This window comes from Aphelocoma coerulescens, chromosome 2 (genome assembly GCF_041296385.1).
Source record: "Aphelocoma coerulescens isolate FSJ_1873_10779 chromosome 2, UR_Acoe_1.0, whole genome shotgun sequence".
Classification (NCBI taxonomy): domain Eukaryota; kingdom Metazoa; phylum Chordata; class Aves; order Passeriformes; family Corvidae; genus Aphelocoma; species Aphelocoma coerulescens.
This window is the reverse complement of record NC_091015.1, coordinates 33056777-33076522: the sequence shown is the minus strand read 5'-3', so window position 1 is coordinate 33076522 and position 19746 is coordinate 33056777. Positions and strand designations below refer to the sequence as shown.

Sequence of the window (19746 nt, the reverse complement as noted above, 5' to 3'; positions counted from 1 at the left end):
CAGTGGTAACAAAATGTGACATTATAATACAACACAAACCAACCTGACAGAACTTTTGGCCTTCATCTAAGAGAAACATATCTCTGCAATCAGTTTGGGAAGGAAAAAACAATCAGGACATAAGAAACCTACCTATCTATATCAAATATTATCTTCATTCTAGATGTTACTATTAGAAATCTCTAACATTTCTGACATTCAGAAATATGCTCACTTGCTAATAATTCTCTGCAACAAGCCATAATTTCTTCCATTTCTCTAAGTCTGGTAGGTCCATATCCTCTGTTTCCAACAGCAATGGAAACAACAGAATCTACATCTCCCTGGGATTTGGGAACCTCAAATGTGTGTGGGTTTTTTCAATTTTCTTTGTTTTACATGGTATCAGTTTAAAGCAGTTAACTAATCATATACTCACTGTTGCTCCAGAGATGCCTGGAAGACCACGTTCTCCCCGGGAGCCAGGCAGACCAAGGATACCAGGAGCACCAAGAATACCCTGAGGACCTGGGGTACCAGGAGGACCCTATGACATGAAGAGAATAATATTTATATTAATAGACAAAAATAAATGTAACATACACATCTGACAATGACACTGAACATTTCATTCTCAGCTGCAATTTCTGCAGATCACAGAAGTTTCTATAATTTTTTCTTGAATAACAATTGTGATATTTCACACAAGTGCTTACTTCAATAAGACAAACATGTTTGACTGTAAAAAAAGCCAGTAATTCTGGATGTGAAAGCTTAAAGATACTCAAAATGAATTAATTTATTTGGATAATTCTAAGTCAACCTGGGAGCAGACAACTTTAAGCTTGTGATCCCCCCAAATCAGAGTTTCTGTTGCAGCTGTGAATTGAGATTGTTCTAAATGGACATTCACATGTTCTTTCCTTTTCTGTCCATGAGTATTAATTTCAGAGCAGAAGTGCTTAGTTTTCTCAGACTAAATATCAATTTATTATGTAGTTAGAGAAAGCTGCAACTCTCCACAAGAGAAAAAGAGAAAGAAAACCCTGACCCAGGGATCAGGTTCACTTTTTATGGCATGTTTGTCAAACAGGCCTATAAACAATCTCTTGTGTCTCAGTGGAACTTCTACATAAAGGCTTTGGTAAATTTGTGGATAAAGTAAAAAAGCCCTTCACAAACACCAGAAATATCTCAGAAGCCATAACATCTACAGGAAAAGAAATGTTTTATGAGATATGATACTCAGTAACTTACAGCAGCACCAGCCTCTCCAGATGGACCTTTCTCACCAGCAAAACCAGGCGGGCCAGCAATACCTTGCTCACCAGTGCGGCCAACTGGTCCAACATCACCACGCAGACCTCGAGGACCATCTTTGCCAGCTGGGCCAGGAGGACCAGGGGGACCAGTGATGCCCTAGGATTGAGTATGAATATGATACCATTATAATATAGACCTGGGGACAACATAGATAAATTTCATTTTAAGTCCATGTAAAAAAATAGTCCCTTGCAATAAACAGGTTATCAGCTGCTCCAAAGCAGCAACTTCTATTGCTTTGTTAGCAGTGGATAGCTGGAAGCAGTAGAATTATTGAAGTGATTTTTTTTTCTTTTTTTTTTTTTTTTTACTCTGGGCAGGTGAAAGTGGCAAAATTTGGTGGGAAAACATAGCTCTGTCTCTCTTTGGAGACATTAATTGCAACTATAACATCTACGAGAAAAAAAGAAAACCAGTATCTTCCAGTTCAAGAGAATTATTTGCTTTGGATATTGAGATTTTAAATTTATTTAAATCTTGGGCATCTAAGAAAAGAAGTGCCTGAAAATGGTTGGAAACACCTTTGAAAATAAAAATTACAAATTTCAATCTGGAATGAGAATTTATTACTGAAAAATAAAAAATATTCACATTCTAAAACATAATGAGAGTTTACCCTGCTCAAGACAGGGGCTAGAACTGCAGGTACTTTAGAAAATGTGGACGTACAATAACCTTAACATTCTTCTGCAGATTGGACATAACCTTCTTATTCCACTCCATCATGAGAAATTGCATAGCCATTGATTTGAGGAAAAGCAAATAAACAGAGATTTTTGGAAATGGTTGGGTACTTCAAGATACATAGGGATGCTTCATGGATTATAAAAAACTCACAAATTAAATGTATAGGTCATACTCTGGGAATTCGAACAGTTAGATTTTTTCTTACCCAATCCTATAAGGATCTGAGATTATTCCAGTGCAATTATGATTCATATAAACAAAACAAAAGTTAGGATTATCCCTAAGCAAAGTAACTTCTGACTTCTCTCCCCTTAGAACTTCTTCATTAGTTACTTCATTACTTACAGCAGGGCCTGGAGGACCAACTCTTCCAGCAGCACCAGGGAAACCAGTCATGCCCTAAAAACAAAATTGAAAACGAAGATTAGGTTTAAAGGAAACAATAACTTCATGAAAAGCAACAATGTCAGTACTAAAAGCCTGAAGACTTACAGGGGGACCGGCATCACCACGAGGGCCAGCAGGACCAGCAGCACCAGCAGGACCCTAAGTAGGAAGGATTGAAAAAGAGAGATGGATCAAACAAAGGCAATTAATGCTCCCTATTTAGAGTAAGGGCTCAGTCTCACTACTGTGAAAGCTAAGGGTGATTTTTACACCAGTGGAAGGAGGACTGGGCCCAAAAACCATGCTGCCTATCCTGATAATAGGGTATTAAATTCTCACAGACAAATTGGTATCATAAGACCTGAGAAAAGTTGCATAAGGCATTTGTGATCCAAATTAATTTCCTAGCAAATGTTACAAGCATCTAAACAAATCTGGAAGTCAAAATGTGGAAGCAGGACGAAATCATCAAGTCCTCTGTTTGCACTTTGTGACTAATTCAGCCACATAGTGCAAGACCCTGGTATTGGTCTATTAAAATCATACAGTAAGTAACCCAAGCTATGTTTTCCTGCAACATTTTGTGGTATTTGAAGTATGTAGGTCTGACTTTCTGCATCATCATGAACTTTCAACCAGTTCCCCAATAATGGGCTATGTGCATGTGAAGCAGTATACAGCTTTGGGCTATAAAGGTATCAGCACATGAAAAGCCTGTCTGCAAATGGGTGCATGGAAAAATTTGCACACATGCATATGGATGACTAAGTCTGAAAATCAGACTGGGAAAGCACAGCCCATCCTTGAGAGAAAAGTGTCAACATCCTCAGGTCAGAACTTACCCACAATCACCCCCTGAATGGTCCAAGATAGAGTGATTTTGCTGATCTTCAGAGCAAGTTGAAAATTAGTTATTATTTTCTTTTCATTTCAGTTCCAGACTCATGATCTGAGCCCACATAAATAGATTGATAAAATTTATGTAATGTGTGAAAATCAGCATGGTAACTTTTCTCACAGCCTAGTTTGAAGTTTTGCTTTTTTTTTTCATTACCTTTTCAGGATTCAAGGCTTTCAGGCTAATGTATTGCTTGCATGTTAAGAACTATGCATTTCACAAAGACACAATTCACTTACTGGTGGTCCAGAAGCACCGACTGGGCCAATGGCACCTGTTGGTCCACTTTCACCCTTAGGTCCTTTGGGCCCACGCTCGCCTTTAGCACCAGGCTGACCAGCTGCACCCTATGGGCAGAAAAACAGACAAAGTGAGAAACTGAAAATCTTACAAAGGAAATAGAGGAAGGTTATGGCATCAATAACAGGAAAGTACAAAGAAAACTCACAGGGGGTCCAGCAAATCCATTGGGACCTACAGGACCAGGCTCACCACGTTCACCCTAGAGAGAGGACAAAGAAAAGAGGACTGGTTGGAATGGTCTTTAAAAGGGCAATTTTCTCAACATCATATTTTCAACACAGGAATAATTGTAGAAATCGTTACTTACAGGGATACCACGGGCACCAGCAGGACCAGCAGGACCAGCAGGACCTCCTTCTCCCTAAAAGACAGCCAAAACCGTTTTGACACTGGGAAATGGCCTTGCTGTAGTCAGAACAGGAATGATCTTGTGGTACAGATATATATAGTGAGTCTCCTCGGGTCTCTCAGATGCTACTGAAAATGCTTCTAGTTCTGATCCACCTTAATAATTTCTAATGATATGAGACAGCATAAAGAATCATTCTGAGCTAATGTGTGGTTATTCATGGCTGTATCAAAATCTCCTCTCACAGTATGAGGAGGATGATGGAGTTTAACCTCAACTGGGAAAAATTCATTCGAATTCTGAATCAGAATCTTTTCCACACATAACCCGCTGCCATGTAGATGTGCATCCTCTTCCTTGCCCTCTCAGAAAAAGGTGTGGGGTCCTATGGCAAGCTTCATTGAATAGTCCCATCAGCCCTTGCTCCCTGAATCCGAAAAACTTTAAAAATTTGTGCACACTGGAAAGGTGGAACTGGTTCTTATGGAACTTATCTTTAATATTCATGTGTGAGTAAACTGTATCAACTAGACATTTTTTCATTCAAAGAGTAGACTTACCCGATCACCAGCACCACCAGCAGGGCCAGGAGCACCAATGGCACCAGGGAGACCCTACAGGTCAAGAGACAGGACACTGTTTCAAATAAAATGTAAGTAGGACCAACTACTTTAAATAAGCTTTCTCTTTCCTCTTGGAGAAAGGTGTGTAACTTTCTTTCAGATGTTCTCAATATAAAGGACACATGATTTTATAAAATAAAATCTATTCTGTTATTTTCCTTCCCAAAGTATGAATTCTAAGAAAGGCACCTGGAATCTCAAACTAAGGATAGTTTTGTGTAAGTTTGCAGGCTGCCTTTAAAATTAGCTGTCTGGGCTGAGCCCATAAAATTAAAGAGGATACTGTCACACTGAACAGCTGTGCAATGTCTGTGCAATACTCTGCTCATGTAATTTCTCTGCTTGGATGCATGAGAAGTGATCACTTTTCTCTCTCTCTCCCCCTGAATTCAATCATTTTTGGACAAGGGGCAACAAAATTAAATTGATTTGTATCAAAAATGAGCAGATATAAGCAGTAATGCAATACAGTGGGAAATGCAAGTCCTGAACATTCTTCTCAGATAATTTAAGTTCTGAGGTGTAGCAAGGCAAAAAATCAAGTAGAACTATAAGATACTTACACGAGCACCATCTCTTCCTGTTGCACCCGTATCACCTCTCAGACCTGGGGCACCCTGGAACACACAGTGGGAAAAATTGTATTGCTAATGAACACAGTAGTTTGTATGAAAGAAGTCTTGAGCTGTTTACTGAGAATATGTGCATTACTTAGACATCACAAAAAAAGCTTATCATGCTAGGTTTTCTGCATAAATGAACTTTGATTATTATTTCATTCTTATTGCTGAGTAGGTATGGATTTTCAAAGGGAAGGCTTGCAAAGAGGACTGACATGCTTTTCAGAATAAACCTGCTTCTTTCATGGGAAACCTGCTTGGTTTCTCCCAGGTCTCAAGAATTTTGAATGGAATTAGAAATTGAAAACCATGTCCATGTGTATTAGAAATAAAGAATATGAATTCCCTTCAAAATGTCTTTTCTTTTGGTCAAGAGATATCCATCTGTAAAAATTCTTCTGGGTATTCATATTATACTTTCTGTATGAAGCAAGAAAACAGCTATTAATGACATCATATGGGCGGACACAAAAAATGTCAATATGCTTCATATAACAAAAATTTCTTTTCAGGCCATCACTGGAGTAAAGAAACCAGATCAGCACTCTGTTCTCTCTCTTTTCTTCATTAATACAGCCTAATGTTCTGGATTAATCTGCATGTCAATACATAGTGGTTTTTAAAAAGTTTTAGGATAGTACCTTAGGAAAGACTGCCAGTCTGCTAGACCAACAAAACCTCTACTTGCTGACTATTGAGTAATACAGTTTCACAGTAGATAAAAGTCATAATGGGATAACCTGCAGGTTTTTCCAAGTTAATGACATTTAGGCATCTCAAACCTGTGCATGCAGTAACAAGGCAGTTGTCCACCTCACCTTTTCACCCTTGCCTCCTGGAACACCAGCAACACCTCTCTCTCCTGGGATTCCACCAGGGCCAGCAGGACCAGGAGCACCAGCAGCACCAACATTGCCAGGCTCACCCTAGCAGCAATAACATCATGTAAGTCAGGATCAAGTCACTCACAATTTGGAACAAAATCATTACTTTCTGCCCATCATTCTGCTTGGTTGTAAACAGTGTGAGTAGTAACATTTTTGTCTTGAGCTATTGTACATGTTTTACTTTTCCAGCTAGTGAAGTGCTACGTGTGAACACTGTCTCTGATTCTGTAGGCTCCTGAGGTTTAAGGTCCATGTTCCAAACTAAGCTTCTATAGAAAGACTACCCATGAAACTCCAGAAAACTAAGACCCAGATTCACTTAGCATCAAGCCAACATCATCATCTGTTAGATGATCACTTACTATTGCCCTAATGTTTGAGGAAAAATACTGCTTACTAGACAAGAAGTTCCTGTGTACAAGTAGGTGTGGGTATAAATAGAAGTCAGCATGAATTTTGGTCAGAATCTCAGATCCTATCTCCAAAGAGAGTAACAGCACACCCAGCTGACAACCTGTATTCAAACTGACTTCCCCTACCATCATCTATGGCACTAAACATAAACCATTCATTATTAATGTGGACTAGCTGGAATGGAACTTTACCACTTGGAGAGAGGTTTTGGATTGCACTCATCAGGAATTCAACAGTAAGGCAGTGGCAGCTGGGAATGACATACCTTGTTACCATCAGGGCCTGGGGGGCCAGAGGGACCACGGCTTCCAATGGCACCAGCAGGACCAACGGCACCGCTCTCACCGGGAGGACCACGTTCACCCTACAGGAGACAGTCTGGTCTCAGTGCTTCCTTGAATTGTTCTGTAGCTGAAAGCACTGGCTAGGAACAATGCCAGTGTGATGCATTTTTATCTGAACAAACCTTTAATTAGAATTGTGCAGCTATTAACTAAATTGGTCATAAGAACCGGCTCCAGTTTTTGACACAAAAATATTAAAATGAAGTAATAAAGTCTTGCATCATGGTAACAGCTGACAACTAAAGTATGAATACTTCTTGAACATGGATTTTGGCTACTGTGCTTTTTCTGTTAACAGTGTCTGGCATTCTACTGTCAAATGGAGATTCTGTTTTAGGACAAATATGGATTCTAGTGAAATTAAAGGGATAGTAACTGGAAAACAATTATTTTTACAGTGGCAAATGCCTGGTGAATACTGGAGAATAAAGGTAACACCTAAAGCCTACAAATGTGACCTGTACATTAATACAGGTATAAGGATAAATTCTGATCCATAGATATGATATGGAAGACATGGAAGTAGCCAGAAACTTGATTTAAATACACAGTAGATCTATCAAAGATAGAAACACCAGTTTTACTAAATTTTTCTCAAATTATCTCAGTGTGATTAAGCTGGACATTGGTGAATAATCTGATAAGGTATAACGGAGATTTTTAGTTATGCTGGAAAATCTGGAATTTTGTATAAGAATTATAATGTGGTCAAAGAGCTGACTCAAGGGGAGATAGCACACTACCAGAAAGCACCAGTGATGAAAAAGATTAACTTTTATTGTAGAGCTGTTCCTCAACTGATATTTTTTTCAAACATTTTGTTAATTACAGAGAGGCAGAAAAAGAAGAAATATGCAGATATCACAAAGGTGGAAGCATTCTTCAACAGGAAGAAGGATTGGCATACTACACAGGAAGAAGTGAATAACCTGCTAGAAGGCTGCCACAGCAAAGGGATAAAATTCAAGAGTGCTAGTACCAGGTCATTTGTTTAGGCACAAAACTGAGAATTCTGCTGTAAACTGAGGTTTCAATGGTGAAAATGACCGAAAGGGAAAGGTAATAGCCAACAATATGATGCAGACATGATAAGGAAAATGTGATCTGGCACAAGCAGTGGGGTATTTTTAGGAAGTGCTAGTTTTGTGTATAAAGCATCAGTAAGACCTACTTTGGAATACTGGATGAAATACACCCTGGGCTGGGGATGTGATGCTTAGGGCAAGCTGGAGCAGAGGCAAATAACTGCTACTGCTATGACAAAGGGAACTTGGCTTGGATACACTGGCAAAATGAGAGTTTAGCTCAGACATGATTATTGATACAGCCTCGGCACTAAAACATAGGGAGCAAAAGTGCTACTTAAACTGATTGACATAACTTACAAGAATGAATGGGAATATTTGTCATTGGACACATTTAGTCTGGAAGTCAGAAGAAAAGAAGAAGCAACAGAAGTAGGTTAAATATCAATCTCTTTATAGGTGGAGTTGGAAATCAAATAATTAATTGAGCATTTTATAAACTACTCCTTACTCTACATAAATGGGATCTTCCTGCCGTGCAGGAAGGCTTCCAGAGAAAGCTCTTTGAAGATGTTTATTGACAGTTCAGGATTAAAGGGAAGTGGGAGGCAATACCTTCTAATGACTATTCCAGGTTCTGAATTCAGCCCACTATTTATTCAAAGACAGTACTGGGGAGGTAGGGGCTGCCTAGCAAGGGATAGTAAAAGATAGTAAAACTGAAATGGTCAGGCTAAGAAGGTCTGCACACAAGCACTGCAGATGAAAATTCTCACATTCATCAGGCCTCAGTGTAACACTGTAGGATCAGTCCTTTATCATCCACAGTCTCATTGGAAGAGACATTAATACAGGACATCATTATTTGGGTAATATTCATACTGCTTATACAGAAATTTACTGACATGGCAACCATGTTAACCCTAACTCAAATACCCTGACACCTGCAAAGAGCAGAGAATATTATCCTTCCTTCCTGGGAGTCTGCTGCAATGCACTATTCTGTAACAGAGAAGAGCTTTTTGCCTTGAGGAACACGGAAATGTGAATAGCTACTATTATTATTGAACATATTATTAAGACAGTCTGTACCAGATTTCCAGTTAGTTACTCACTCTTGGGCCAGCAGGACCGGGGACACCAAATTCACCATGAAGACCCTAGAAGAGAGCAGATATAGTGGTATATTTCTAAGGGAAACTTACTTGCTTAAATTGTACTTTGTTTCTTAGCCACAAATGGAAATTCTCAAATTGTAGCAGCAAATTGAAAAGTTTCAGAAAAAATTTCAGACAGTCTATTACATACATGGAAATAACCCCTTTTCATCCAGCTGCACAGGATCTCAAGGTACACATTAGATAGTACTTTTTCATCTGAAGAGTTAGTTACCAAATTACAAGCTCTTTTTTTCAGTCATATACAACATAAACTCTTTTACAGGGACACAGATGTAACTATACATGGTAAAGGTGATTATGACACATAGGATGCTCGATTTGCAGATTATATCACACACTAACTCTGCAGCAGCTAGAGCACAGATTACAACTGAACTACCTCAGTTGGATGCCATTGTAAATTCACTGAAGTCAAACTGAGGTGCAAGAACATAATTGGAGTAATGCAGGTTAGATTGAACCTTGAAGATCTTGAAAGCAATGTGAAGTAAAATATTTTTTATGTACTGCCTCTTCTGGGGGAATAACCATATTTTTTTTCTACTTAAGGCCCAAAAAGCAAAGAGCTGTCTTTGCTCTGTTTCATACCAAAACTTTGAAAAGGAAAGTGTGATACAAGTTCCAATGCAAAAGGGACTATTAAAGTTTGCATGTTACCCTGATTGCTTTGTTTTGGCAAATAGATTCAAGAGGCTCTTGCTTCACCACGTGCCATTGCAAACACAGCCCTCATGCAATGCCTGCCCCATCTGTGGAATGCTGTGTCTGTCACTCACCCTCTCGCCTGGTTTACCAGCCTCTCCAGCAGGACCCGAGGGACCTGGCAGACCCTGAGTGTAAAGAAATGAGAATACAAATTTAGTTGAGGCAGAAGCTCTTCACACTTTGGGAACCATAGATAAGATTGAACAGAGCACATTGTTACTTACCTGGAAGCCAGGAGGACCAGCAGGACCTGTTTCACCCTTTCCACCTTGGTTGCCCTGAATGGAATGAAAAATAAGTGATTAACTTGGAAGAAGAAATACAGGAAAGTGGATTTAAAAATGGGAAATCCCTTTAATGAAAAGTAAATCACAAATTGGATTTGTGTGGAGGCTGTTACTTACAGTGACTCCAGGAGGACCTTGAGCACCGTTGTTTCCCTCTGGACCAGGAGCACCCTATATATGTTCAAGTAGAAAGCTGTTATCAAACTTTTGATTTGATATAAATAATATCTCTAAATGATTATGTGCTGAAACCAAAGGTTTCTGACTGTGTATTTTGAACTTAACCATTTACTTGCAAGAACTTCACAGCCAGAAGTACTAAAGATTCTTAAAGTTTTAAATTCTCATTGTTTTAGTTATTGCAGCACATTCATCCTTAAAGAAACTTCTTTTGGAATTACAGAGTATAGAAATCTTGCTGATAGCATTTTCCCCACAGCAGACTGGTTTTTGGGTCCCTTAAATGGAAGTATTAGTAAGTTTCAACTATCAGTAAAAAGGTGGAAATTTACAGGGTTAATTAGAAACCATACACTGTGCTCTAAGAATTAAGGACAGGGAGTGCTGTTTTTTACCTCTTTGTAAGATAATACCCCATGATTAATTACCCAATTAAGACCCAAGAAGGGGAGCTTTCATTTATCCATTAAATAATAGCCCTCACTGATATGAAGCTAAAATGAATGCATTCCCAAGGGCTTTGCTAATTTCATCATCTATTCCTGCCTGCACAAGCCAATGCTATCTTATTATAGAGGTTTGGAAAATCTACTTTTTTTTCTCTCTGGTAGATGATAAAGAAAACTATCTACATACCCGTGGGCCAGCAAGACCAACATTGCCTTTTTCACCAGGTTTGCCAGGTTCACCCTGAAGTTGAAAGAAAAACATATAAAAGTTAACCAAGACTTCATATTAGATTCAGTTTAAACTATCAAGCACAGACTTACACTCTCATTGCCAGAAGATTTACTGTAATATTTCTTTAACCCCAATTAAAACACCCATGAGCTCCATCTGTCATTTTGGATCACTTAGATTAGCTCAAAAATACATGTCTTTTCAAAACTCTATGCCTTTATGTTTTGAGATTATAATTCATGGCACTCCATACAGTATCCTATGCAATACACTTTCTATATGTTGGCATGTGTGTATGTACAGCAACACCCAAATCCAGGACATGATTGTTATCTGTGGCCTCTGTGGGACATGTAAATAACCCCACTGAAGTCACTGGTAGCTTTTCTTCAAAGCTGAGTGAGCTTTGGATACTGCTCCATAAATAACTGGTTTAATGGCCAAATTTGACAGAATTTTTACTGATGTGAATATACAGAAGTGGTAAAATGGACACGCTGAAATCATAAAATAGACATATATTATTCTAATCACTTAAATGTCAAAATATCCCTAACCTAAGAAAATTGCTTTTTCATTTCTTTAATCATATTTTAGATAGATGGAAAATAATTTAAAACAACTATTGAATGTAAGGGAATGCCATCCAATGAGCAGCACAGGAGGATACAGGGAGATGTGTTGGATTAATGATAAGAGTTGGGAACCTACAGGTTCGTCTGGAAATACCTTCATAGAAATAGAAAGTTTCTGTACTGTACTTACAGTGGGACCTTTTGGTCCAGGGAATCCAATGTTGCCAGGCTCACCTCTATTACCAGCTGGACCAATTGGCCCAACTCTACCATCTGCTCCAGGGAAACCCTAGAAAAAGAAATTGTATTATTAAATGGCTGAGGCAATTTAATTAGAATTCAGCTTTAGGAGAACTATGTCAGGAAGCAAATGTCATTTAACTTTTCACCATTGTTGATACATCACATCCTTATGCATCCCTCCCTTTTACTCCTTTTTGTAGAACTCTGTATTTCTGCTTCCCCTTCCAGGACACAAGCCTGATCTGAGACCCACAGAAATGAATGGAAAGGTTCAAGCTGATCTTGAGTACTGCAGTAGAAAATCTTGCTGTTTTTACAGAGCTGTGTTAGAGCTCAGTGCTGAGATGTCTGCTTTGTACAACTGTACTTGATTCTTTCACATGCAATGGGAGAACAGAATAAAAAGCAAGGTACTTACAACAGGACCTTCCTTGCCAGCAGGGCCTGGGCTTCCAGGCTGACCTGGGAGACCCTGAGAAAAGAAAAGTTTCATGTTTTTAGAAGGAAACCAACTCACCCAATACAACCAGAATTTTTTCTACATGCATGCATGCATACACACAGAGGTGCCAAGTTATCGATATACACTGTTTAAACAGGACTGTAAGTGCTATCACATTTCCACATGAAGCACACTGACTGTCAATTTGGTGCTGTGAGCTCCCATGCCAGTTGAAAATCAGTGTAGGGAAAACCTGTTTTACTCAGAGAAACTAATTTAGGCTCTGCTTTGGACAATAGTGAGTTTCAACATTTGCAGATGCCTAACATTCACATGTGCATTGCAAACTTTCACTTCACAGGGTAGGGTAGGGAGAGAAAGAATAAGGAGTATAAATGTAATGACATGAATATAATCTGGCTGCAGCCAACACCACTAAAAGTGAATGGCTGTTTTCAGTGAAATAATTTGCAAAATAAAAGAAAAATAATTGAGATCAGCCAACTCACATCATTTTAGTAGGGTTTGCTTTCCTTTGAGTTCATTAAAGAGGACACACACACCTCAATTGTGATCCCAATGATCACATTTTGTAAATAATCACAAGTGGAAGCCCCTTACAGAAGTCAATGCAGTATCCAGTACAAGAGGACAGTGCTCCATCACAAGGCAATCAAGTGCTACCATAACAAAAGTAACTAATTTCAGTAAACATTTTAATGCTTCTTAACCATTCCTAATGGGATGTTTTCAATTGAGTGGTGGAAATGCCCTAATTGTGGTTAGCACATGCAGTTTGAATTCCTGAATAATACTGCAGTTTGCAGTTGAATTCCTGAATAATTTTGTCCATTAATTGTAAGTAATTTTCTTTTTATGTAGTTCAAACTTATTCCACAGAGTTCAAACTTACTCTTGGACCCATAAGACCAGGCTCACCAGGACGGCCAGCATCACCATTAGGACCCTTAGCACCAACAGGACCACTAGCACCACGGTTACCAGCAGGTCCCTACAAAAGAAATAAATAAAATGTTTGCAGAGATAGCAAAAAGCATCACAAATCTGTATATAAAAGGTGGTTCAGAAATAGTGACCCAGACAAAGTCTTACCATGACACCAGCTCTGCCATCAGCTCCAGGAAGACCACGAGATCCAGGTACACCCTGCAAGCCAACACAAAACAAATCAAGAAAGGGAAAGAAATAAATCTGTTCCTCTGAGGTGGATAGTGCTTACTAGACTTCAGCCTTCCAAGCAGGTCTGCTGAATTTGAGGTAAGTGCACCTTTAAGCATACACACCTCAGTGTAAACAGGTATGGTGAAAAATCTCTCTCACTTCCTGTAGATTTCTTTAAATTCTAATCTGCTTGTATCATTTTCAGTGTTCATTGTAACTAACAGTGGCTCTAGCCAGCAGCTAGGATCCCACAGCCTGGCCCACACAGTTCCACATTCCCTGTAGAGAGTTACTGACTGACTCTGTACACCCTACCCAAGATGCAACACTGAATCTTTATCTCTGCCAAAAAAATATCTAGGGGGAAACACTGCAATTTTTCATATTATTTTCCTGTGAATTCTTTTTCCTTCATGAAGCTACATGCCTCCTGAAGTTCATGGAGTGGCTTTCTCACCCAATGAAAAGTTTACTAGGCATCCTTAAAGACACTGAAATGAAGGCTTCTGCCCTCCATTATGTGAGCCCATTGTCTGTTTTAAGCAGTTAAATCCCATCACAAACTTTTAAGAGTAATCAAAAGATAACTCACTAAATATTACACAGTGGATAAATCAAAGCAATCTCTAAATATTTCAGGGATAAGATAGTAAATAAGCATTTATGCAAAGCAAAAATTGTTTTGGTCCCAACTAACCAAAAGGCTCAGAATTTAAAATTATCACTGCTTAGCAGTATTAATGCAAATTTAATTACTCATAATTATTTAATTTGCCTGTGGGACTCTAGATTGATTTCCACTTCTCTTTTTGCTTCTACTTCTGGAACATGAAAAGAAAACCTACTCTCAGACCAGCAGGGCCTGGGGGACCAGCAGAGCCAGGTTCACCAGGGCTGCCTCTCTTGCCTTCCTCACCACTAGGGCCAGGAGGGCCAGCAGGTCCAGCAGCACCCTATTTAGGACAAACAGAGAAAAAGAAGAAATCAGATGCTGTGTTGCAAATATTATCAGGCTTTTGATTGAAAAAACCTTCATATTTTGCCATACTTACAGGCTCACCCTTCATACCACTTTCTCCCTTGGCACCAGCAGGGCCTGGTTCACCCTAGAGTCCAAAACAAAAAGAGATGACAGAATTAGGCATCATTCCAAAAATCTCTCTTCTACCTGGAGAACTTACTCATGAATCAAAAAATTCTTTTATCATCTAATGCCATGCCTCCCTCTATTGTGAAAATGGTCAATGAGCACAACTGTATTTTTGGCTTAAAAGGCACAAAACCAAACATGTTAAAGATGCTTAAAAATGACAGTATTTATCTATGACACATTTAGGGCTGGTTCCTCTGCTGAGGATACCCATTGAGGGCCTAGTTGGGAGATTGCTGCCACATCTCTCAATACTATCAGCATGGACAGAGCCTCACAGTGACATAATATTCTGAGTTGGAAGGGACCCACAAGGATCATCGAGTCCAACTACTCCTTGCACTCGAAGGGAGTGCAAAGTGAACCTTTTCAGTCTCAGCATCTAAAGCAAGTAATGAGACACAAACTATAGTGTAACAAGAAAAAAATGTCTGCATTATAACAAAAATGTATCCAGAGGAGATCTTTTACAACTGTGGACACTGTGTCCAGTTTTCAAATGAAGACATGCAATATAGGAGGTCACTTACAACAAGTCCTCTAGCACCACTAGGACCAGCAGGACCAGGAGGACCAAGAATACCACGGGGACCAGGCAGACCAGGAGCACCAGCAACACCAGGAAGACCCTGTTCAACAGAGGGGAAAAAAAGGTATTATGAACCCATTGTCTTTTCTGCTGCATTAACCGAATTGGGTTTTTTTAGATAAGAAAGTGTGAGTGTAGTTGTACTTACAGCTGCACCTTTAGCCCCTGGAAGACCATTAGCACCAGGGTTGCCCTATTAAAAAAGATAACAATACTGGTTAATTCAGTATCAAAAGTGCACACATCTGACAATAGATAAAGTCTGGCAAGTTACTCACTGGAGGGCCAACAGGACCACTGGAACCAGGAAGTCCAATCTCTCCTCTTGGACCAGCAGGACCACTAGGACCAACATTACCAGCAGGTCCGATTTCACCCTGTTGGGGAGAAGGAAGAACCCTCTATCAGTGTACACAGTGTTATGGCAATAGTGAAGCAATCCTATATCAGCCTGGCATGAAGATAATCATATTTGTATATTCTCACTTCAGAGGCCAGAAAGCCAAGCAGCTGAGAGCTTTTAATGAATTTTAAAATCACTCAAGTTGAGATGTTTAGTTAGGCTTCATCTAAGCTAATGGCTAAGACAGGAAAAACAGATGTTTATCCAGAAGGTTCACCAAAAAAATCAGAATTAGAATTCCAGTCTCATTTACATCCATGTGCCTCCAGAACTGGCCTGAGGTGCCACAGTATGAGACCTAATTGACCATTATCTTGCAGTTTCAGATGCCATTTGCACAGATACAAAATGAAAAATTATGCCTGATCAGAGTGCTGTGTGATAGTGCTCAAAGTGGAGTAAATGACAGAAAAAAGGTTCTTGCTATTATTTTCAGAAGGTTGTACTCCCTAAGTCCACTACAAGAACCTGAATATAATGACAAGTTCTCTTCAGCAGTTCAGAGTTCACCCTGGACACATAGACAGTCTTCTCTTGAAACTACATGCTATAACCATGCTTACACCTGCATTAGAGAAGACGTGATGGTTTTCAAAAGTCTTGCCTTTTGACAATAATAACCCGAATGGGATCTCAATTTTTTCTCATCTTCCCTGCAGTTAAAAATAAATTTCTAGTCCAAATTATTGGTCTAGAAAACAATACTTTATTTTCTTCTAAAAGTGGACTAAGTTTTGTCTGTAACACAGAATAACATGGATTTTGTGGAAATAGCAAAATTTGGAAATGCAGTATATGCAATATACTTTCCTTAAATTCTCTGTCCTTCCTTGGACACTCAAAATATTGAGGCTCTTAGCCACGTAAAAAATGGTAAGATAAAGCAATAAAGTCAATAATATAAATTATAGCCCACAAGAGCAAAATGCTACTGCCCTAAACCTGAAAAATTGAAATGCAATTTCTGCCTTGTAATTTCAAGAACTTCGACTGGAAATAGCCCAATACTCAAGTGCAGCTTCTTGGTCCTCCACTATCTCTGTAAAGTGATATTAACTGCTGCTTTGCTTATTTATCATGATTTGTGTCACCCTTGGAAGGTATATATAAGTGCACCTCATAGGAAGCAGTAAAAGGATTATATGTCTTCTTAAACCTGCCCAGCATCAATCTTCAGCTGTGAAGTAAATGCTGTATTTTAAACTAGCATTCATATCTGAAGTTGTCCAAATACAGATAAGGATGAGGATGAATCTCCAGAGTAACTGATAAGAAAGTACTCTCAGTTCATAGGGAGTGGGGGGTTTTTTGCTGCCTAGAAACTCTGGTTAGTACATTTCACCTTCACTGTCAAATGTACCAGGAGGTGCAGATGTTCCTACCTTAGCACCAGGAGCGCCTGGGAAGCCTGGAGGACCAGCAGCACCAATAGGGCCCTGGGAAATGAAAGGGAAGCAGTTGTGTAAAGGTATTCAGTGACAAAAGAAATAGCTTGCTTGTTGAAGTAAACAGATTTAAAAAATGCACATTTATTTATTCCACACATTACCACCTCAGAATACGAGTTTGTCTTTTGCAGTTCCAAACTGACAGATTTGGTTCACTACAAACAGTTAAAGCCAGGTCAACGCTTAAACAACATTTGCAGTGCAAATTAAGCAAGAATTGGTAAAACCTTGCCTTGAGGCCAAACACCTGAGAAAGAACAAACAGGATGAGCAGAGGCAGGCATCTGCAAGGCAAGATGACTGATTCTACTATGTCTACTTGTTGCTGTGAGATTTATAATTACATTTGGACAAAGTTCCAACGTACCAGACATTACAAGAGAAGATACACTGACGGATTCATAGCCTTTATTTTTTAATGCATACAAATAAAAAGGGATCGTTTTTCTTCAATTATTAATTAAATATCCAACTCATTAATTGATACTGGGAATTGATATCTACTTTTTTGTGAGCTAACATCTTTCAATTAGAAATATTTATAATAAAACTGCCTCACAAATCCAAGGTAATAAAACGGGCCAGCTGGTATAACAAAGAGGAATGAGCTTCAGACATTCTGTAGCCTACTGTATTATAAAGGGGGTATCTGGAATTGTTGCTGGTTTTGCATAAGCAAAAAAAAAAAAAAAAAAAGACCAAATGCTCTTTAGGATATGTTTGAAAGCATAAACTTCCAGAATTTTCATTGCAATGACTTTTTTACATTTTAAATTCCAAGTGGAAAGAAGGATAAAACATTATTTCCATCTTAGTTTTAAAAAATGAGTGTTAATAACTGCTTTGCATAATATTTATGGTATCATAACCTAAGTATGTGTAAAATAACTTCAGCCTGGCACAGACATTGGGACATAATGCAACGCTGTGCCCATTGTGAATAACAACCTATGCAATCAGCAACTTCAGAATATTTTTCCTATAGCAACTCAGTTTCTTTCATTCAAAATGTCTTCAGCTAAAATGTTTTGGTTCTACTACATCAGATCTTAGCTGTAAGATCTCTATTTGCCTGCAAATTAAATGCCCAATCACATATTTTTTAAACACTCCACATGGAAGAACTGAAGAGAAATTCACAGCCATCCTCACATTCTACTCTGTTAAAGCACAACAGGTGTTTGAAGTGACAAGGGGTATAAAAATCAACTTTGGCAAAACAGAACCAAGTACAGCTTCATCATAGACTCAGTTTTTGAAGGTAGGAAGAAAAACACTATTAACTATTATTACTATTGTTCTGGTGTATTCCTGATTTGTTTCACAGTGTCAAAACAATATCCTTGTATTTATGTGGCTGAGATAAATGAGGTTTCCTGAAGTCAGGGGTATATTATGGCAGCACTAACTCCTTTTAAATGGACAAACCTCCATTGGATTAGCTCTTACTAGGATAGTTACTGTTGACCTGTCAGATCAGGAGAGTTGGATCTTGCAGGCCTTTCACACTAGCTCACAACTCATGTATCAGTGGTGAATGAAAAAGGTTAGTGCCTGTTAGCCTGACAGGAAAATGCTGCAGGCACAAAGCTATGTCCTGTTGTGCATATATGATTTACAGGATGTATATAATTATAGCCATCTGTAACATGTGCATGGTGTCTATCTGTTAAAAAGTAGAAAGTCTCTTTAGTTTTGGGATGAGAACTATTCTGTTAGACTGTTGGAAATGAGAATTCTGTGCATTGGGTGTTTCCCAGTGAAATGTGCTGGGAAACCTCACAAAATCACCAGTGCCAACAAGAGAATATTTGGCTCCTTTGAAATGGATGTGTTTAATATAAATCCTGAGGCTCTCATGATATTGTCTGCAAAGGGTTTATCTTTCACTAATTCTCTTTGTGATGGTCTGATAAGCAACAAAGAACTGTGTTAAAAACATCAACACAATCAACTTCTTACAAGTCCAAGAAATCCTCTAAAAACAGGAAGAGAAGCACAAAGCCTAATGGAACCACACTGTCAAAAAGCAAGACTGAAACTTACAGCAGGTCCAGTGGGGCCAGTGCTACCATCACTTCCACGAGCACCCTGTGAGGAAAGAACATGAGAAATAGTTTGCAAAGAGAGCTGAATATCAGAGAAAGCCACAGTAAGTGGCTGGTTCATGACGACAGACAGGTGGAAAGCCACTTACAGCTGGTCCAGGGGCACCTATTCTTCCTCTCTCACCAGGGAGACCACGAGCACCCTGAAAGAAAAATTAAATTAACTCATTGGTATCTTTTCACTGAACATAGATATATAGGTTTTTTTTCCTCTGCTAAGTCATATTTCTATTACATTAGAGTATCTGGGTATCTGAAGTGTCAGTAATGACAAATATTGAAGAAAATACTGGTGTAACTAAATCTATCAGATTGTAATTTCCCACAGCAGCAGTGAATACTTACAGGTTGTCCTGGGGTACCATTTTCACCAGGGGCACCAGGCTCTCCCTATGAAGAAGAAAGTTTGGAGGCTTAAGTTACTTAAAGGATGCTTTGGACAGGTAGCATAACACTATCAGAGAGATTTTCAGCTTCTGAATCCCACTGTCTGTGTTTTCTGTAGCACTTTATAACATAGCACTGTCTGTGTTTCTGCATCACAGCATACAACAATAGCACATCAAGTCCTGAGGGTGCAGAGACTGCCGTTGTTCCTGCATGTACTGGAACACAGCCAGATGGAATCCTTTTAGAAGGGGAGGGCCAGAGAAAGTTGTTTCACTTGCTCTGCTTTCTTTACCCCCTTCCTTTATGCTGACATCCACTCTGTAGTACACACTGAAGAGATTGG

At 39.0% G+C, this 19746-nt stretch overlaps 1 protein-coding gene across 1 annotated transcript in view; it reads right to left on the bottom strand.

Annotated features, from left to right (window-relative positions):
- Positions 1–19746, bottom strand: part of LOC138106409 (collagen alpha-2(I) chain) — a 39075-nt gene that overhangs the window by 7158 nt on the left and 12171 nt on the right. The window contains exons 13-41 of the mRNA XM_069006967.1: positions 19359–19403; positions 19103–19156; positions 18952–18996; positions 16840–16893; positions 15333–15431; positions 15203–15247; positions 14996–15094; positions 14368–14421; positions 14161–14268; positions 13247–13300; positions 13047–13145; positions 12110–12163; positions 11639–11737; positions 10829–10882; positions 10130–10183; positions 9950–10003; positions 9797–9850; positions 8955–8999; positions 6736–6834; positions 5988–6095; positions 5113–5166; positions 4487–4540; positions 3885–3938; positions 3723–3776; positions 3514–3621; positions 2482–2535; positions 2335–2388; positions 1237–1398; positions 419–526 (exon numbers count right to left, since the gene is read on the bottom strand). Coding sequence (XP_068863068.1) covers positions 419–526; positions 1237–1398; positions 2335–2388; positions 2482–2535; positions 3514–3621; positions 3723–3776; positions 3885–3938; positions 4487–4540; positions 5113–5166; positions 5988–6095; positions 6736–6834; positions 8955–8999; positions 9797–9850; positions 9950–10003; positions 10130–10183; positions 10829–10882; positions 11639–11737; positions 12110–12163; positions 13047–13145; positions 13247–13300; positions 14161–14268; positions 14368–14421; positions 14996–15094; positions 15203–15247; positions 15333–15431; positions 16840–16893; positions 18952–18996; positions 19103–19156; positions 19359–19403 — 2079 coding nt within the window. The remainder of the gene's footprint in view (positions 1–418; positions 527–1236; positions 1399–2334; positions 2389–2481; positions 2536–3513; positions 3622–3722; positions 3777–3884; positions 3939–4486; positions 4541–5112; positions 5167–5987; positions 6096–6735; positions 6835–8954; positions 9000–9796; positions 9851–9949; positions 10004–10129; positions 10184–10828; positions 10883–11638; positions 11738–12109; positions 12164–13046; positions 13146–13246; positions 13301–14160; positions 14269–14367; positions 14422–14995; positions 15095–15202; positions 15248–15332; positions 15432–16839; positions 16894–18951; positions 18997–19102; positions 19157–19358; positions 19404–19746) is intronic.